This window comes from Desmodus rotundus, chromosome X (genome assembly GCF_022682495.2).
Source record: "Desmodus rotundus isolate HL8 chromosome X, HLdesRot8A.1, whole genome shotgun sequence".
Lineage (NCBI taxonomy): Eukaryota > Metazoa > Chordata > Mammalia > Chiroptera > Phyllostomidae > Desmodus > Desmodus rotundus.
The window spans coordinates 66487596-66508456 of record NC_071400.1 but is presented as its reverse complement, the minus strand read 5'-3'; the positions used below and the strand labels follow the sequence as shown (position 1 = coordinate 66508456).

The 20861-nt window shown below is 47.1% G+C and overlaps 2 protein-coding genes and 1 non-coding gene across 5 annotated transcripts; 2 read left to right on the top strand and 1 right to left on the bottom strand.

Annotated features, from left to right (window-relative positions):
- Positions 1–12138: 12138 nt before the first annotated feature.
- On the bottom strand, positions 12139–16785 carry TIMM17B (translocase of inner mitochondrial membrane 17B). The gene is made up of 6 exons (XM_024580025.3): positions 16645–16785; positions 15685–15784; positions 13950–14013; positions 12803–12931; positions 12606–12716; positions 12139–12515 (listed from the first exon to the last, which is right to left on the bottom strand). Exons 1-6 carry the CDS (start codon positions 16668–16670, stop codon positions 12427–12429), a joined length of 519 nt encoding a protein of 172 aa, XP_024435793.1. The 5' UTR covers positions 16671–16785; the 3' UTR covers positions 12139–12426.
- Positions 14865–14985, top strand: LOC112322542 (small nucleolar RNA SNORA26). Its single transcript, XR_002976654.1, has one exon. It is a non-coding gene; the product is annotated as a small nucleolar RNA SNORA26 (small nucleolar RNA).
- A 71-nt stretch (positions 16786–16856) lies between the features above and the next one.
- PQBP1 (polyglutamine binding protein 1) lies at positions 16857–20805 on the top strand. Of its 3 annotated transcripts, none has more exons than XM_053917187.1 (7): positions 16857–17006; positions 17430–17514; positions 19225–19336; positions 19560–19672; positions 19866–20150; positions 20376–20439; positions 20594–20805. In XM_053917187.1, exons 2-7 carry the CDS (start codon positions 17448–17450, stop codon positions 20748–20750), a joined length of 798 nt encoding a protein of 265 aa, XP_053773162.1. In that variant the 5' UTR covers positions 16857–17006; positions 17430–17447; the 3' UTR covers positions 20751–20805. The 3 variants fall into 3 exon arrangements, with proteins under 3 accessions (XP_053773162.1, XP_053773163.1, XP_053773164.1); XM_053917188.2 differs by lacking the exon at positions 16857–17006 and adding an exon at positions 17084–17225; XM_053917189.2 differs by lacking the exon at positions 16857–17006 and adding an exon at positions 17085–17229.
- Positions 20806–20861: the final 56 nt, after the last annotated feature.

The window sequence follows — 20861 nt, the reverse complement described above, 5'->3', positions numbered from 1 at the left end:
ATTAGAAAACTGAATCACACCAAGTGTTGGTGGGCATGTGGAGATACAGAAACCCTCATGTACTGTGGGTGAGGTTCTGGGCTTGAACAGCTATTCTGGACCGTTATCTAGCAGCCCTTAACCAGCAAACCTTGCAACAGAGTTCTCAAGTACACAGTGGTTAAGAAGATCTACCACCCAGCACTGACTGGTGTGGCTCAGTTGGTTGGGTGTTGTCCCACGAAGCAAAGCGTCACCAGTTTGATTCTGGGTCAGGGCACATGCCTGGGTTGTGGGTCCAATCCCTGGTTGGGGTGAGTATCAGAGGCAGATGATTGATGTTTCTGTCACACATTGATGTTTCTCTCCCTTTCTTTCTCCCACTCTCCCCCTCTCTCTAAAATAAATAAATAAAATCTTTAAAAAAAGAAAGAAAGAAAATAAGAAGGTCCAGCCATGGGTGGTGTGGCTAGTGGATTGAGCACTGGCTTGCGAACCTAAAGGTTACTGGTTCGATTCCCAGTCAGGGCACATGCCTGGATTGTGAGCCAGGTCCCCAGTTGGGTGGTGTGCAAAAGGCAGCCAGTGGACAGTTCTTTCTCTTGCACATTGATGTTTCTCTCCCTCTCTTTGTCCCTCCCCTCCTATCTCTCTAAGAAGAAAGGAAGGAAGGGAGGGAGGGAGGGAGAGAGAAAGGGAGAGAGAGAAGAGAAAGAAGAGAGAGAGAGAGAGAGAGAGAGAGAGAGGGAGGAAGGAAGGAAGGGAGGGAGGGAGGGAGGGAGGAAGGAAGGGAGAAAGAAAGAAAGGAAGGAAGGAAGGAAGGAAGGAAGGAAGGAAGGAAGGAAGGAAGGAAGGAAGGAAGGAAGGAAGGAAGAAAGGAAGAATCTACCACCCATAGTGAACGGGGTCTGGGAAAATGTCCTCTGAGAAAGGGTATCAGTGCTGAGAACTAAAGGATGGGAAGCAGTTACTGAGGGAGATGGATATAAGGGGACAGCATCTCAGACAGAGGGGAATGCGCAAGAACAGGATCTAAGGTGAAGCAGCGTGGCATATTCAAGGAAGTGAAGTGGGGCCTGTGAGTTTGAAGCACAGCAGGTATATGTTCTCATTTCTCTCAGCTTTTCTGTGAACCTAAAACTGCTCTAAATAAGTAAAGTCTATTTAAAAAGAGGCTGTTACTCTCTATGGCCATACCACCCTGAACGCACCTGATCTTGTTTAGTAAGAGGCTGTTATGAAAATAGCAATCAATAGACACGGGGTTGAATACATAGAATGGACACAACTGAAGACAGAATTAGTAATCTGGAAAATAATTTTGAAGAAGCATCTCAAATATAAGGATACCAAAAGACCAAGAGATAGACAGTAGAAGAGGAAAATTAAGAGCCATGAAAGATTGATGTTGAAAATTCAACATGCATCCTTCCTTCCTTAGTGCATTTGCAATGCTATCCTTACTTAGAATCAGCTTCTCCCTTGAGCACTTTATGTAAATAGTAGCCCAGGCCTGCAGACATTACTCTCTACCATTACACCCTGTTCATTCCCTTGATTGTATTTACTGCAGCCTGTATTTATGTATTTATTACTTGGCTGCTTCTTTCCTCCATTAGAATATGTTTACTGATGTTTTGAGAGAGAGAGAGAGAGAGAGAGCGAGAGCGCAATGTTGATGTGAGAGAAAAACAGCAATCGGTTGCTTCCCATACGAACCTGGACCGGGGATTGAAACTGCAACACTTTGGTGGATGGGGCGGTGCTCTAATCAGCTGAGCCACCTGGTAAAAGCTAAAAACTCTATATAGTTTTAAACATCAGAAATTCTATAGCCATTATCATCCATAATCTCTCAAATTTACAGGGACTAAAGTGTTTACATTAGCCTTGATGGCAATCAGACTTAATCCCTCTGGAGACTGCCTCTAGTCAGTTACTTCTGAGTTAATAACAGACCCCTCACAGTGGTAATTTCACTTGGTACCACAGAGTCTACCTTGTTAGAGGACAATGTGATTTAATTCTACTTGAGACTCAGATGACGCCTCCAGTTGTCTGCGTTTCTGATGCATCCATCTAAACAAAGCCTGCCTGCTCGGTCAAAGGGAAAACCACCCTGGAGCAGCAATGGAAAACACCTTACTAATAGGTTTCAAACTGAGGATTGTTAGGAATTCTCCAGAAGCTGATGACTGCAGAGGTGGACAGCTTTTGCCCAAGACCACTGAACAGGGTTAATTTTCTGACATAGTCAATAGTATTGTAATAACTGTGTATATTGTCAGATAGGTAACTAGAGTTATCTGGGTGGTCCCTTTATAAGGTACATAAATGTCCAATCACTGTGTTGTACACCTGAAATTATATGTCAACTGTAATTGAAACATAAATTTAAAAAATTAATTTTCTGATTCTTCAGCACTTTTTTCTTTGTTATTTACACTATTAATTTTAACTATTATTGTTCCTTGACACTCTCTAGTAACCAAATAAAGTATCTCTCACTATGATCTCCCTTATTCTCATCCTGTTACCTTTGATCTCTTATGGTCTCCTCTGTCATCTAAGAAAAAAACCAAACTCTTCTGTGTGTTTTCTCAGACTAGCTACAACTCTGAATTTTATTACTAAATCAATATCTCCCTCTCTCTCGCTCTCTCCTTCTCTCTCTCTGTTACACACACACACACACACACCCCTACCTAAAACTGACAAAAAGTTTAATATAGCTGTTCTTTTATTTATTATTATTTTAAAATCCTCACCCGAGGATTTTTTCATTGATTTTAGAAAGAGAGGAAGGGAGAAAGAGACAGAGAAACATACATCGATCAGGCTGCCTCTTGTATGCACCCCAAGCCAGGGGTCGAACCTGCAGCCTAGGTATGTGCCCTGACCAGGGAATTGAGTCCGCAACTTTTTGGTGTATGGGGACAATGCTCCAATCAAGTGAGCCACCCAGCCACGGTTGTAACTGTTCTTTTAAATACCTCAGAAGGGAGCTTTCTTTCTATAGGTCCCTTCTGGTACTTAACATTTCCCTCAAAAATTAATCTCAAACTTTGATCTTATAAAAATTGGCCATTGGCCTCGCAGACTGTTTCTGCTAAGATCAGTACAGAATCAGAATCAGCATGACCTAGCCTTTCAGAAATGGGAGCTAACATTGGGGAAGTTCGTTCTGTTCAGAGACACTCCAACTTGTTTTGCTGCTACTGTTTAACTTCACTCAAGAAATATGCCCCTCTTCCCCTGACTGGTGTGGCTCAGTGGGTTGGGCATCATCCCACAAACCAAAAGGTCACTGGTTCAATACCCAGTCAGGGCACACTCCTGGGTTTCAGGCCAGGTCCCCGTTTGGGTATGTGTGAGAGGCAGCTGATTGATGTTTTTCTCATACATACATGTTTCTATCCCTCCCTTCCCCTTCCTCTAAGAATAAATTTTAAAAATATTTTTAAAAATCTGTTTATTGATTTTAGAGAGAGAGGAAGGGAGAGAGAGAGAAACATTCATGTGAGAGAGAAACATCGATCAACCGCCTCCCTCATGCTCTTCAACTGGGGATTGAACCTGCAACTCAGGCATGTGCGCTGACCAGGAATCAAATTCCCCAACCTTTTGGTGTAAGTACGGGATGAAGTTCCAACCAACTGAGCCACCTGGCCAGAACTAAATAAATAAAATATATTTTTTAAAGAGCTCTGATCAGTGTGGCTCACTTGGTTGGAGCATTGTCCCATAAACCAAAAGGTTTCAGATTCGATTCTTGGTCAGGGCACATATGTAGGTTGTGGCTTTGGTCCCCAGTCGAGGTGTATAGAAGAGGCAACTGATTGATGTTTCTCTCTCTCTCTCTTTCCCTTCCTCTCTCTCTTTATCAATAAAAATATCTTTGGGTGAGAATTAAAACTTTTCTTTTTTAAAAGAAACTCTGGGTTCTCCTTCCTTCGGCACTGGCAGGAAGTTCAAACCATCCAAAGCTCCAGCTGTGTGTGGAACCCCTCACGCTGGCCCCACGCACTAACTACAATAAAATCCCAAACTAGTCTCCTTTCTCTGCTCTCTCCAGAGTCTCATTATGTGAGTAATAAACCTTTCATATCTTCTTGGTGCCTGTGTGGCATCATCAGGCTTAACATCCAAAGTAAATTTGGGGTGTGTGGGGGTGCCCATCCTGCCTCTGCAGCGTGATCACGACACTAACTTGGGCCCTGGCTGGTGTGGCTGAGTGGTTGAGTGCCTGCCTATGAATTAAGGGGTCGCCAGTTCGATTCCCAGTCCAGGGCACATGCCTGTTTTGAACGCTGGGTCCCCGGTGTGGGGCACAAAAGAGGCAACCATGCATTGATGTTTCTCTCCCTCTCTTTCTCCCTCCCTTCCCCTCTCTAAACATAACGGACAAAAGGCACACTGAGAAAGATAAATGCAGCCCCTGACATACAGGTGCTGGCCTGATGCTATCACCTAGGTCTTGGTGTTAGGAGGGGCTGGCTGGGCACTCATAGCTAGGCCTTGGCGTTCTCCTGTTGAACATGAACAAGTCCACAAAATATCAACATCAGACAGGCTCACTCTGTGACTGTGATGGATCAAGACAAAAAATAGACCACTCTGTAATCAAACCTGGGCACAGACAAGAACATGCACATTGTCCAAGACACAAAATGACTGAACATCCCTCTGTCTAATATGGGTGACTGCTGTTTCCTTACTAGTTATTGCTTCATTCCTTTCGTCTTCTGGGTATGGATTACTGAGATACTCCATCATGGAATTACCCCTACTTTGTTTTTTTTAAAGATTTTATTCATTTATTTTTAGAGAGAGAGAAACATCAATGTGTGAGAGAAACATAGACGGGCTGCGTCCCACATGCACTACAAGCAGGGACCAGGCCACAATCCAAGCATGTTCCTTGACCAGAAATTGAACCGGTAACCTTAAGCTTTATTCGAATGATGCTCAATCAACTGAGCCACATCAGTCAGGGCAGAATTATCCCTACTTCCTGATAGCAGCCAAATCCAGAGCAAAGTCCTGCTTCTTTAACCCTCCCTGAGATCATCTAACACACACCCACACCCTATCATGTCTTTTCTGAACCCACTCTTACTGACGTGCCCCAGAATTCTCCATGATGTGCTTTCTCCCCTGTTGTCATGAGCTCATAAACCCTACTTCGTTCACCAGTTGGCCTTTGGCTGAAGCCCATTGATATCATCTGCTTAAAAAATTATCTGAAAAACTATTAATAAAATCTTTTAAAAAGGAAAAACTACTAGACCTAATAATAAGAGAAGCAAGTGAGTAAGGTGACCAGAAATAAGCTTGAAAAAGAAATTGAATAGCTTTCCTTTTATACACAAAATTAGAAAACATAATAAAAGGATATTGTTCATCATGATAACAAAATCCATCAACTTGCTGTGAATACATTGGGCAAAAAAAAATACAAGCTCTATACATTTTTACAGAAAAGAAAAACTGACCTGAATAAATGGGGGGACATATAATGTTCCGGACATGAAGAATCAACATTGGACTAATGTGTCCTCAAATTAATGTATGAAATCAATTTAACACCAGCAGGATTCTTTTTAATCTTCTAAAGATATTTCAAATGCACAATAATCTGTGGGATAGAGCAATAAATGAACCCCTGGGAACTCTTCTCCCAACAGATCTCCGCATTTTGTAATTTGCCTCAAGTCTTTTTCTTTAAGAAACAAAGTATTGCAGCTCCAGCTGAAATGTACCCAATGGGTTCCCCTACCCAATTCTATACCTCTCCCTCCTTTCTCTGAGGTAACTGCATTTGAATTTATTATCTATCATTCCCTTGCATGTTTTTATTATTTTATTATATAATTAGGGATCCGTAAACAGCATATTTGCATGTTTTAAAAAACTTGCTGAAAACAAGTATCATACTATGCATAACAGCCTCCAATTTTCTTTCTTCTGTCTTAACGTTGTAGGTTTGAGAATAATCCACGTTGATACACTTGGCTCTAGTACATATTCAACTCTTTAGTGAGATATGTTGCACATGCAGAAAAGTGTGCGTCAGAAGGGCACAGGCTTATAAAATTCCTCAAACTGAATACACATGTAACCAGCAACCAGATCAAGAAACAGAACATGACCAGCACCTCACCTCACGTGCCTCCCTTGTGCCCACTTCCAGTCACTGTCCCCCACAGGGTACCCATGATCCTGACTTATGATAGCACGGTTTCATGTAGCCTGATATGTAAACTTCGTATAAAGACAATCATGTGGTATGCGTTCTTTTATGTCTAGCAGCTTCTTTTGCTCAACATTGGGAGATTTGTCCATGTTACACATATAGAATTATAATTGTTCATTTTCTTTTTATATTTCAAAAAATATTTTATTTATTTATTTTTAGGGAGAGGAGAGGGGAAGTAGAAAGACAGGGAGAGAAACATCAATCTGTTGCCCCTCACATGTGCCCAGCTGGGGACCTGGCCCGCAACACAGGCATGTGCCCTGACTGGGAACCGAACCTGTGGCCCTTCAGTTTGTGGGACAATGCCCAACCCACTGAGACACACCAGTCAGGACAACTGTTCGTTTTCATGGTTAGAACCTGAAGTTTTACCCCATGTGCAAGCTAACAAGTTAGCCTGCTGCAGTTTTACACACACACACACACACACAAAAGACCTGTGTCTCATAAAAATTGATCATTTATTATTCACAGCAAAAAGCAGTAGCCAGAGCAATTGGTTTCTCATGGTCCAATTTGCATGAGGCCAGATGTTTCCCTCCTATGCAGTGGGTGGCACTACAGGAGAGGAACTTGAAATTAGGAGACTGAGCTTTTATGAAGCTGCTGGCACATCGGGCTGTCCTCCTCTCCATAGATGGAGATTACTTGTTACTCTGGAATATAAACAATCTCCTGGTTGGAGGAGGGGGAGGTACTTCTAGGTTTAGTACCCTAAATTGTCTCTAAATCTCTCCAGAGGGATACACTAGCTCTAATTTTCAAAACTGCTTTTGAAACACGTCCTTTTGCTCAGAAGATCCAGACCACACAGGAACAGGAGGTATCCACAGACACCTGTCTCCAACACATGGCTCTATAGTATTGTGAATACACCACAACTTATTCATCCATTCTTCGGTTACTATGCATTTTGGTGGTTTCCTACTTTGGGCTATATTGAATAAAGCTGCTATAAACATTCTTGTACATGTCTTTGGTTAATATTGGTACACATTTCTGTTAGGTATATACCTAGAGATGGTATCACTGGGTGGTTGGTGTACATCTATGCAGCTCTAGCAGATACTGCCAGTTTTCCAAAATGATTGTCGTTCCCATGACACTTCCATAAGCTGTGAATGAGACACCTTGTTTGTAGAATTCCTTAGCAACACTTGGTGTTATCAGATTTAAATTTTTTTGTCCATCTGATTGATATGAAATAGTATTTTGTTGTCTTAATACAGAGCCCCCTGACTTAACATATTTTCATGTTATTGGGTATTTGGGTTTCCTCTTTTGTAAAAAAAAAAAAAATTACCTCATCCTTTGCTCGCTTTTCTATTTCTTGTGTTTTCTTATTGTTTTGTAGGAGCTCTGTATATGTTGTGGTTATTCATCCTTTATCAATTTTATGTGTTTTGAAGCTGATTATGTCTTTTGGGGTAGACAAGTTTGTATGATGGTCTAGGCAGATAGGGCTCATAAAACCGTCAAGCTCCCATTATGGCCAGGGTGAGTGAGCAATACTTCCCATTGCCCTTAGGGGACACAGAATTAACCGAGAGAATTAGACCTGGAGGCGTCCTGTAGCCAGTTTGAGCAATTACTCAGGAGCATGGGGCATGGATCAACACCTGAGGACCACACAGGACCTGGCACATCCCAGATTCCTGTGTGAGAAAATGACCTCCAAGGACAGCCCATCCTCACCCTGTCCTCCCTAAGTCCCCAGAAGTTAGACTCTAGCCTGGCGAATATGAGGGGTATGTAGAAAGCCTGTTTGAACTGAAATTATTTTTTTAAAGATTTAATTTATTTACTATTAGGGAGAGAGGAAAGAGAGGCAGAGAAACATCTGTGGGTGACAGATACATCAATTGGTTGCCTCTCACACGCCCCCAGATGGGGATCTGGCCTGCAACCCAGGCATGTGCCCTGACCAGGAATGGAACCAGTGACCTTTCAGTTCACAGGTCGGCAATCAGTCCACTGAGCCACACCAGCCAGGGCTGAACTGAAATTATTAAGGAAATAGGGTTCAGTGGAGCAGATCCTAAAGGAACTGAGACTTTCTTTTGTAGGAGAAAAACACTACATGTTTTTCACTATATTATTTCACTGAAATAAAAAAAAAATCTTCTTTGGCCCTATCCTTCATATTTTGCAATAAAAATTTAGATCCCTAGGCCTAATGTTTCTCTAATGCTCACTAAATAAAATTTCAGAGCCCAGTCTTATAATTGTCTTCCTAAGTAACTAGAGGAATCTGAGGAGGAAAAGAAACGCCCTCCTCTGCGTGCTGTGGTGGAAGAACCTACATTCTGTATCATATAGTTCACACCATCTCTTTTGGTGGTCTTCAGGTGAGCAGCTTTGTCTTGAGATCCTGTGTAAACACTGAGCCCTATGTGAATGCTGGACTTGTTACTGATTTCATCTCCATTAAGATAAGTCTGTCCTTACAATTGCTATTTTAACAACGGGGGCTCAGAAATTGCAGCTATGGCCTGAAAAACCTTCCGATGACACATGTAATCATGACTGCTAATGTGTCGTCCTGGAAATTATGTTGCAAATGACATCTCTGAAACTCTAAGCACTATAAATAAGGATATTTATAGCTTTGTCACTTTCAGGCAGCATAACTGTGAGCAAGGTTTGTGTCACCTCAGAAGTGATCATTGCACTTGGGGTGGTGAACACACAGTACAATATACAGATGATGTTATAGAATCGTAGTCCTGAAACCTATATAATTTTATGAAGCAATGTCACCCTAATAAATTCAATGAGAAAGAAGTGATCATCACACATCCTTCCTCTTCCACATGGCTGTAGGCAGTCTGATGATGCTGTACATTCCAGAATCGGCCCCCACTGGTCAGCTCCAGAGGTTGGCCCTAAATGGGCTTCTTGAAGATGGTTCCCAGTCCCAACACCAGGGCACAGATAGCTAAAGGCATATCCCCAGGGGAGGCGGCCTTCCTGTGCACCTCCATGACCCAGGGGGTTGAGGTGGGGACATCAGAGCTGTCCCGCTCAGTCAGGCCCTACTCTCCAACTAGCACTGAGACTACAGAGGAAATAATGCCACTCAGACCAGCAGCTCCCGGACTCAGGGTAAGGAGCGCGCCTGCTCTCTCGTCTCTCACTTCTTCTCTCCTTTCCTCCGTTCGACTCTTCCACGTCTCCGACACTCTCTGCCCCTCCATTTTTCTGTCTCTCTGAGTCTCCCAATTTCAATCTCCGTCTCCTCACTTCCATTCTCTCTTCTCACTTACTTGTTCTTTTTCTCTTTTTTGTTTGGTATTTCTTTTTCGCTGCATCTCTGTCTCTCCCTTGATGTTTCTGTAAACTCTGACTGCTCTTTCTGTTGGTATCTTTGTCTCCTTGTCTGCCTGTCTTTGATTTCCCATCCTCGCAGGGCCTCTGCCTGAAGCAGTGGATAGGGTGATTCCCCCACCTCACTGTTCAGGTTGGACTCCCTGTTCTTCCCTGATTCTGTCCAGGGAAACACAGCCACAATCCAGGGAGATCAAAGGGAAAAAAATGGGGAAGAAAGACTGAGATCAAGACAAAGGTATAAGGCCGGGAGGAAGAGGACAGGAAGGAAGAACCTGGATGAGAGCAGCTGAAATCCTTATTAAAAGCAGATGTGATTAGAGATGAGAGAGAGAGAGAGAGAGAGAGAGAGAGAGAGAGAGAGAGAGAGAGAGGTTGGCATCTGCCTCTGAGGCCCCTCAGCTAGAAGTGGGCAGATGGTCTGAGGAGGACTGGCCTGGAAGCCTTCTAGCAGTCCAGCCCCAGTCCAGCTCACAACTCTACAATGCCACCTCGCCTTCACTCCCATGTTTGCCTCCATCTCACCCCGAAGTTCTCCCCTGGCCATAACTGCGTTTCTTTTTTATTGATTGATTGACTGATTTTTAGAAAGAGCGGGGGCACAGTGAGAGAGACACACTAACTTGTTGTTCCCCTTACTGATGCATTCTTTGGTTAATTCTCATATGTGCCCTGACCAGGATGGCACCTGCAACCTTGGCGTATTGGATACGACACTCTAACCGACTGAGCTACCCAGCCAGGACCATACCTGCATTTTTGACCTCCACACAGTCTTCCTGTTTCTCTTAGCCTGTGTCCTTTCTTGTCTCCCTTTTCATTTATCTCTTGTATGTTTCTGCCTGCATGTCTTTGCACGTGCCCATTAGTGTATCTCCCTACGTGTCTCTCCAGTTCCTAGTTCTCTTTCTTCATCTGTTTCTGCCTCACTCCCACCTTCTCCCATTCTCTGCAGGCCCTGCCCGTGAAAACCACCAGGGGTCTGAGCCCGCATCCCTTGTTTTGGGAAGTGAAGCGGGCCAACCATTTGGTCACAGGGCAGGGCCTGAGGACCCCAGCACCAACTAGGAGCCGTTGACCCGGAGCACCTAGGGTTTGGGATTGCCTGAAGGGGTGGGAGAGTGGAGAGGGTGGGGACTGAAGTTGCAGAGGTCTAGAAGCTGAGGGCCAGAGAGCTGCAGCTCTGAGGGATGTGGGGGGAGGAGTCCATTTGGAGTACACCAAACAGATAAGGTAGGGACTGGGCCTCAGAGGAAGGAGCCTGGGTTGGTTTATGAAGGAGTAGGGTCTGTGGGAACCTTAGAGGGCCAGGCAAAGACAGGGAGTGGAGCCTGAAGATACAAGGGTCTGTTGGAAAGGCAGCAGCTTGGGGGGGGGGGAGAAACTTGAGGACTCCAGGAAGGGAGTCTGAGAAGAGCTAAGGGGACAGCATCTGAAAGGATCAGGGTGGGGTCTGGAGAATGGGGCCTAGGTATACAGAAGAGGGACCAAAATAAGTGGCCCAGAAATACAAGGGCCACAGCCCAAGACACCCTGGGTCTGACTGGGACCTCAGCCCTACACAGACCTGCGTGTGGAGCCATGAGTTTGAGGCTGGGGCCCTGCTGAGGCCCCGAGAGTGCCTTGTGCGACCACACCCTCCCCTCCCCAGCCAGTGTGTTCATGGGGATGGCTGGGCTCTACCTGGCATTGAGTCAATCAAGTGCACAGTGCTGCGGTCCTGCTACCACTGAGAACCACTGGGTCCCTGGTGAAGCCTTGGGAGGCCCGGGGACTTAGTATTTGCAGGGAGCGACTTCATATGAGGGAATTTCCACCTCTTTGTGACAGCTTGCACAAAAGGGACAGCTTTGATGTCTCCTGTGAGGCTATTTTCTTGCGCTGGAGCACTTGCACCTCAGTGGAGACAATGTTTGCCTCACTCATGGGGGGATTTACATAGAATAGACAGCATCCGGGAGTGAGTCCATCCAGAAAAAATTTTCCCATAACCCCCACCCCAAAAGGAAAACTCATTTCTGGTTATTTTGTGGTTCCCCCTAAAAAACACTGACAACATGGAGTATGGCAGAGCAGAAATATTTCTGTGGTGCAGAAGAGGAGACTGACAGAGGGCCCTTCTTTAAGGAAGCCAGGTCTCCCTGGCTTTCCTTCTTCCCAGGTCCTTGGTGAGGCCATATGGAGGGGGTTATCTTCACACCAACGGTATCCAGAACCACAGAGTTCATTTTGGGTTCAGATTTCCCAGCTTTGGCAATAGGGGCCTGGGAGGGAGGGGTCAGGGGTGCCATATGCAAAACCACCCCCTCAACCCCAGCAATCCTCGTGTTCCCCCACTTCTTCCCAAGCCTATTCCTCAATGTACTTGTGATTCATCACTTGGCCCCCACACATGCCTATTCATGTATCTATTAACATCTTGATTCATTCCCCCTCTTGGTCATTCATCCTATATTCACTAGGGCCCACTCTCTGTGGGCCTCCAAATCTTAGGGCTTCCGAGTCCCTGGAGAGGGCCCTGCCTCTTGTCTTAAGGAGGGTATCCCACAGGTAGCTTAATGAGTACATACAAAGGCATTTCAAAATCGGCTTTAAATACTTATCAGGGTGCCACAGGAAGGGGTTGGGGTGACAGCTTGTTACATGTGAGTGTGGGGCTGGGGTGCCCTGAAGGAAGGGGACCCATCCATCGGGGCAGCTGGGGTGCCCCACCCCCACCCTGGGACAGGGAACAAAGAGAGTAGAGGCCCTCTCTGGAGGGTCCCAGGGCCAACTGGGAGCCAGCCCTCCCTTCGAGGTAGATCATCGGGGAGGGAACTGAGGAGGAGCTCCCACGATGGTGGTGACAGGTGGTCACTTCCTCAGTGGTACTGCTGATAGCTGGGATAGCCTGAGGCCGGGGTACCCTCCTTAGGAGGTAGCTGGCTAGGGTCCTCCAGGAACGGTGGTGCTGGAGAGGGGAGAATCAAGTAAAGGTGAGCAGAGGAGGCTAGGCAGGGCATTTTCCACCTCTTCCTGACCAGCTTCACCAGATACTCACCATTGCGGAACTGCTGGGCAGTATAGCGAGTGAGGAGGATACCAACACCCTCGATGAGGGCCAACAGGATGCCCCCCATCATTGCTGAGCCCATCATGGCTAGTGGGCCACCTGGAGGAGCAAGGAGGCAGGGAGAGAGAGGTGAGGGCTGGCAAAATAGGGTGGAAGGGGTTGAGGCCAGGGCTGGGGGCACTCACTGCGAGCAGCCAGCACAGCCCCAGTCAACGCTCCGCTGGTGATGGAGTTCCAGGGATCTTCCTTGCCCCGCAGCCGCACCAGGCCACAGTCAATGGTGGAGAACAGGCCCCCCCACACTGCAAAACTACCTGCAGAGGGACAGAGCCCTAATTAGTGTTCCTGGGGAATCCCAAGAATCCACAGCTCAAGGACTGTGGACTTCCAAGGCCTGAATGCTCTGGCAAAGAAAGGGGAGAAAAACTCAGGTGCAAAAACAGATAGCAAACTTCTGGGGGATATTCCCATCTGCCCCTGCTGTAGCTACTTCTTCAAGATGTCTCTAATTGCAATCAACACTACCTTCTTCATAGGGAGGTGAAGAGTTTACAAGCACATTTATCTTCTATATGGCTTTTTTGTAATTAAAAAAAAAAAATTTTAGGAAGAAAGGAAGGGAAGGAGAAAGAGAGGGAGAGAAACATCAATCAGTTGCCTCTCATACATGTCCTGTCCAGGACCAAACCCACAATCCAGGCATGTGCCCTGACCAGGAATCAAACCTGCGACTCTTCACTTTGCAGGACAACCCCCGACCAACTGAACCATATCGGCCAGGGCTCTATTGGCTTTTAACCGAGTAACTTTTACGTTCATAAACCAGCACATAGAGTTGGCATTCTGATCTTGGTTTCAATGAGAAGGAAAAAGGTTAGGAAAGCCAGTTAACAATATGATAGTTAAAATGTTTACTGAGGCCTTATTGGGTCCCGGGACCTGATCTAGGTACTACAGGTTATTTGGCTTCTGAAATTTTAAATTAGTTAATGTCATTAAAGCTCATAGCAGAACAACTGGCACTTACTAAATACTATGTAAATTACATAAATTACAAAATGGGGTGGTTACTGCCCTTGTCATCCCCATGTTACAGATGAGGTTCAGAGAGGTTAAGCCATTGTCCCAAGGTCACACATCAGGGAAGAGCCAGGGTCTGGTTTAAACTCCAGAACTCATCCATATTAACTTGTTGGGAAACGTCACCCGTCCCAGGAAGTCCCATGCAGAGTTGGGGCTCAAACGTGGACCTCCAACTTGCAGAATAGACCCAAAGCAACAACCACCGCCAACTTTGCCATCACATCTCCTATGTCTCCCCAAGCCTCTCACCTCCAATCTGAGGGGCTCGGATCCTCACCGCGTTGACACTACCTCTCAATCGGTGCCGAATTCCCTGGGGAAAGTGAGGAGTAGGAGAGTCAGAGGAGGGCTGAGGTCAGACAGGGTTTTTAGCTCTTCAGAGAGGGAAGGGGGTAGGAATCCTGTTAAGGGTATTCAGGCGTAAAGAAGTGAAGAAGCAGCCAAGAATGAAGGGGCTGGGGAGCACCCCAACACAAGTATTTGCAAAGCTGGGTTGAGATGTTCTCATCCATTTATCCATCCTTCCATTCATTCAATGATTACTGAGTACCTGTGAGCCAGGCACCATGCTGCATGCAGGCACAGAGCAGTGGGAGAGGTAGACCTGGCCCCTGCGCTCTCATAGCTCACATTAAAGTGGGACAGAGAGATACCGAGGAAGGGTACAGATAAGTTAAGACAGCTTCAGACAGCAACATGCACCCCAGAGGAAATAGAATAAAGTGACATGATAGCAGCGGAGAGGTAAGAAAATACCTCTTTAAGGAGGGGGCAGAAGTGCTGAGACCTTGAGGATGAAAGGGAGAAACTTGGGTAAAGATCCAGGAAAGAGCGTTATAGGAGTTGAGGGAAGGGATAAGGAGAGATACATAAATTGCAGACCCCTTGGCAAATGGATGGTATTCAAAGTTTGGCATTTGATGGGATCTCCAGGGTGGGGAGGTGTCAGAGAAAGAGACAGAATTGTTAAATTAAAAACATTTTCTTAACTATAAGGGTGTCTTCCTTCTGCCAGTTAAACTCCTGTCACTTCCCCTTTATCCAGGTTTCTGACCCAGAATCTGCCAGTAGGTAAAATCTGTCTGGCTCTGCACACACATATAGAATTTGGTGATCTGGACAAAAAAGGGGGTCTGTAATAAAATCTAACTGACACCCTTTCCTGTGCCTTTTCAAGATTGACACAGTGCCCCAAGAGGATAGTACAGAAGGGTAAAGTGAGTCTCCACTGAACCCAGAGAAGAGATTATAAAACTGCTCTTAGAATTCTACCTGAGAAAAAAGAAATCTCACTGAAAGTAACCACACTGGTGACACCTGATCATCACTTCCTAACTGGAGGTCATGGTGAGCAGTCACTACTCAGGCCTACAACTTCCCTAGTAAAAGGTTATCTTTGCCTTAAGCAAGCCCTGTTCGTTGTTTTTGTGCATCTAGGTCAAACACCTTTGAAACCTTCAGAAGTGTAATCACTCTCAGGAGAGCATAATAGGAGAGCATAATCTTAACTGTCCTGTAGTCCAATCAGAGAGAGTTCCCTGCTTTGCTTTCTCCCACTTCACATAATCCTCCTTATGTTCACTCCTTAATTCCAAATGTATAAAACTGTAAACTCATTCTGGGAAGCATTTTTCTCAGTTTGTTGAGCTACTGCTTCCAGGCAGGTCCTCTATTTGGCTCAAATAAATGCTAATGAACTTTTATAAAATTTTTCTACAAGTTTGGAAGTTTTTACATCGACAAATTTTCCACAGCACGGCACTTCCGCAGAGGAGCTCCAGCTGGGTTTGGGGTGAGGTACAGAGGCTGTGCTTTCAGCTTCCCAAAACCCCATATCCTGGTGTCAGGCCTAGCACATAGAAGGCAAGCTGGCACCAGAATGATTAAGTGCATGTAACTGGCAGCTCCAAGCAGTTTTCAGAGCAGTATCCCGAGCTGGCAGGACAGGACCCCAGCACCACACCCAGGGAAGGCCAAGACTCACAACAGGGGCATTGCGGAAGCCCTTGATGGCCTGGAAGACTCCACCACCGATGACACCCATAGTGAAGGCTCCACCACAATCATCCACAATTCGCCATGGGCTGCAAGTGTAAAGGGGAGGATGGAGTTAATGTGAACCCTCCCCCTGTGCCGGGTCACAAGGACTCTTTCCAACCGGGAGAAACCAAGTCACCCGAATGGGAAGTAGCATTTCAGATAATGAGATTATTTTCCCCCTCATTTAAGCAAGTAAGAGTGCAAAGAGGGAAAAATATTCTTCTTTACCCTCTCTGCCCCTCCCCTTTGCAGCTAAACACGGAATCAGCCAACCGCTTTACTATCCAAGATTAAATAAACTGATACTCATAAAGAGTTGCCACGTTTAAATAATCACTACACAGTGTTAACTGGCTAGTATTGTTATTAAAGCAGGGAAGGCCGCACCCCCTTCTCCGACCCTGGGCACGTCCAACCGAGCCCCACCCTCTTTCCTCTTTTAACCTCGCACAACTGGGAAAAACCAAGAGCGGGCCGTGGGGGGGGGGCTCCAGCACCACCTCCTCGCTCACAATAGGCTCATTCGGGCCCCGCCCCCATTCACTGAAGCAACCTGGGAAAAACCAAGCGTGGTAACCCTGGGGATTTCCGTTTAACGCCCCACCCCTTGGCGAAAATGGATTCGACCAGCGTCTCTTTTCTTTTAACAAAGACGGGCTGGGAGATAGGTAGTCAGGGGAAACGTGGAGTGGTTCGTCCTACACTGCCTCCTTCTCCAGGCACATGGTTGTGGCCCCTCTTAACGGAGCCCAAGTGGGAGGGACCGAGGGGAGCGGAAAGACACCACTAAGCGTCTCCGGAGTCGGGACCATGGCGCTGTGGAGCCACTGCCTCTCCCGCCCGCCTCCCACAGCCGGCCGTGGTGCCGCAGGGACAGTCCCGAGGCCTGTGCCCATCGCCGTACCAGGGCTCCCGAGCGTACTCCTCCATGGCGCCGGCGTCTGCCTAAGCCCCGGAGTCTGCCTCAGAGCCCCGGCTGGGCCACGCCCCCACCGTAAACGCACAGAGACTCTCGAGCCGCCACCTATCCCACGGCCACGATTAGGTTGCTGCATCCTACGTCAGGCTCACACTGTACTCTCATTGGCTACCCTGGATACGTCATCTGTTTTCGCCGCCTGAGCGTCGCCCAGTTATTTCAAGTCTTGGGGTGAGGGGAATTCTTTCTGTGCTGTGGAGGAAAATTGACGTGTCGTCCTGGTGATTCTAGCGGTGACGACAGCGAGGCGACCAGTCTGACAACCTCTACTATCCGCGCGACTATTGGTAACGTCGGGGGGAGGGGCCCATTTATTGGAACTGGAGGTGTTACACTGTGAATCCCCATCATAGCCCTTTGGTTCCTCCCACCTGGCCATCTTTGGAGAACGCTGGGTGAGCCCATTTGTAGGGCGTGGGGGAGTCCCGTTCTAACCCTTCAGCGGTGGGTGGAGCCTAAGCCTTGGAGAGGAACTGGGTTCTGGAGCTCCTGTCCTGGAAAGGAGGGTTGGTGAGAGTTTTCATGATATTGCCACCTATTTTTACCCACCTTTTAGCTTAGCTTTCGTCTGCCCAGCTACTGGTGCAAGTGTGGGAGGGGGGGTCCATATTAGCACTGCTGGGGGGGGGGGTGTGGGGAGGCGCTTGGTTACAGGACCCAGAGTCAGATTTTCATCTGAGCTGGTATTCAGTCTGTCCATCCGTCCCTAGGTCTGTCTGCTACTCGCTATGCCGCTGCCAGTTGCGCTGCAGACTCGCTTGGCCAAGAGAGGCATCCTCAAACACCTGGAGCCTGGTGAGAGCGCTAGAGCAGATGGGCCTACCACGTGCCAAGCTTGACTGGCACTTTGTTGATACTGCCACTTGATAGGGAGCATGGGCCTACTGTGCAGCAAGCAGTGGAGTGGCAGGCATTTCATGATTAACCATATGGATTTCTGACACCCGTTCCTACTGGGTGCCAAGTGTGGGTTGGGGGAGGGGCCCCCAGGGAGACAGACATTTCATCCTTGATATTGACAGCTGATACCTATTTGGGCCTGCTGTATGAGGGATTCAGTCCATCCATCCATAGACGTGATTGCAGAATAAGAGTAAGGATAGCTGTCATCTGTGGCAGTCTCCTGTGGGCCTAGGACAGTGGCAGGATGCTGATACCGATATTTTTTTAACTTTGTATTCTATTTTAGAGAAAAGGGAAGGGAGGGAGAAAAACATCTACAGGAGGGAGAAACATTGATTGCTTACCTTCTGCCTTCTGAAAGTGCCAGGACAGGAGCAGAGCACAGAGCGTGCAACCTGGGCCTGTGCCCTGACTGGGAATCCAACAGGCAATCTTTTGGTTTGAAGGACGATGCCCAATCAACTGAGCCACACTGGTTAGGGCTGATACTGTGTTCTTTATCATACTGATAGATAACATTTTTCAGACCTTTTGTGGTGCCAGGCACCGTGCTGGTGATGTTCACCATATCAATTGCTGACATGTATTTTCGTTGCACTAAGTACCAGGATATACATTATGGTTAGCAATATAAAAAATGATAGGATCTATCATTTAGGCCCATCGTGCTGGCTGCTGCTAATATTTACACTTTATTGTCAAAAGGCATCTATTTTGGGCTACAGTGTGCCAAGTACTAGAAAATGCATCTTATTTTCATCTTATTGATAAGTGACATTTATTACAAGCCTAATAATGTGTGCCAGGCATTCATCATGTGGTTAATAATACTGATAATGGTTATTGATATTTATGTTAAGCCTCTTAGGTGCCAGGCCCTGTGCACATAATTTTTTTTCTGGTGGTATATGTCTTAACAGTAGTGATGATTATAGCTGACATCTCTTTTGGGCCTACAAATGTGACAGGCACTATGCTGTTGTTGACATACACATTTCATTGTTAGTTATATCCACAGCTGAAATCCATGACAGGCCTACTGAGGACCTGGTACTGAGCTGACAATATACACTTTTATTATATTGACATCAACTGACAACTGTATGCATCAGGCCTCAGGAACTAAATGGATTCAGAGCAGTGTTTGGATAAATTCCTTGCTCTCCAGATTCTTGCTACACAAAATACAAGAGTCAGAAACCCCGTATTTGCCAAGCTTGGGAGCTGAATAGATTTGGATATTTTCAGATAGACCTCTTTCTGTTTAAACTCATTTTAGCCAAATAGAGTTTTGTAGTGTGCTGTTACATACTCCCTAAATTCAGGAACTTAATGAATATGGATAAATCTCTATCTAAACCAGAAACCAGATAGACTTGGGTAATAGTGTATCTTAACCGAATCCAGAACAGAATGGATTTAGGTACATGTTTTTGTGAGTTCACTATTGAGATGCTAGGACTTGAAATGTGAGCATTATGTGCCATGGCTGGTGAGACCTGGCACACTCATGTGTCCATGTGAATGTGAGCATCTCTCCAGGCCCAAAGTGTAGGATGAGAATCCCCTATCCTTACTGCTGTCCTCTGCCTCTCCTGGTAGAGCCCGAGGAAGAGATCATTGCTGAGGACTACGATGATGATCCCGTGGACTATGAGGCCACCCGGTTGGAGGGCCTGCCACCAAGCTGGTACAAGGTGTTTGACCCTTCCTGGTAAGCCTGGGGACCATGGGGCCAGGGGAAGATGACTTCTGCCTTTACCCTTCCTGTGCTGTCCCTAGCCTTGGGGAAATGGGGGACACAAGGGAAGGAATATGGGGTCCTCCTTAGGGGGTCCTGATATGGGTAGGTATAGGCAGAGATTGGGGAGCAGTTGAGGCTACAAGGAGAGGACATCTGTGCTGATACTGCTTCTCTCCCTCCCACTGCCTCGTAGCGGGCTCCCTTACTACTGGAATGTGGAAACAGACCTCGTGTCCTGGCTCTCCCCACATGACTCCAACTCCATTGTTACCAAATCTGTCAAGAAGCCCAGGAGCAGTAATGCAGGTGAGGAAGGCAGGTCCAAGGGTGCCACAAGGGCTTGCAGTTCTCAGAAAGGTGAACGTAAATGGTAGTGGATCCAGGAGGGGCAGGTAAGACAGGCAGATCCAGCCCCAGGCAAGAGAGGCTGTCAGAGGCAAAGGCTGTTGTGTCCTGAGGTAGGAGGAGGAAGGTCACTTCAGAGCTTTCGTGCCCCCAGATCCTGAGGAGAAGTTGGACCGGAGCCATGAGAAATCGGACCGGAGCCACGAGAAGTCTGACCGGAGCCACGAGAAGTCAGACCGGAGCCACGAGAAGTCAGACCGGAGCCACGAGAAGTCAGACAGAGACCGAGAGCGTGGTTATGACAAGGTGGACAGAGAGAGAGAACGGGACAGGGATCGGGACCGGGACCGTGGGTATGACAAGGTGGAGAGAGAAGAAGGCAAAGAACGGCGCCACCATCGCCGGGAGGAGCTAGCTCCCTACCCCAAGAGCAAGAAGGGTAAGCTGAGCAGGGCCATGACTGGGGTGAGGCAACAAGGCGCTGGGGGTGACAATGTACAGACGCCCTCACTTCCCTTCATGCAATTGTGTGAATCTGGGTCCTGGGAGAAGGTGCTGCAGCCATGGCACCTCTGGGCTCCATTTCTTGTGACGGGGGAAGCTCAGTGATCAGGGGCCTCATGTGCCTCCATTGTAGACCTTGCTCTGCCACCTCCTTCTACAGTTGCAAGCCGAAAGGATGAAGAATTAGACCCTATGGACCCCAGCTCATACTCAGACGCACCCCGGTAAGTGACACGCCCCCCATGAGCCCTTCTCTTTCCTGGACTCCCTGCACTGACCAGTCCTTTCTGCCTCACTATCTCCTTCACTTACTCATCAGTTATTTGTCTGTGAGGGGGGCCTACCACATTCCACCCCCTGACCCTCTGTCATCCCCAGGGGCACGTGGTCAACAGGACTCCCCAAGCGGAACGAGGCTAAGACGGGTGCAGACACAACAGCCGCTGGGCCCCTCTTCCAGCAGCGCCCCTATCCATCTCCAGGGGCCGTGCTACGCGCCAACGCCGAGGCCTCCCGAACCAAGCAGCAGGACTGAACCCTAGTGGGTCTTTAATAAAAGCTTTTCAGTGGGTCATGCCCACCAGGCCAGAGTGCTTTTCTTCCTTTGTATTTTTTGAGGCTTTCCAACCCAAGGCAGCAAGATGCA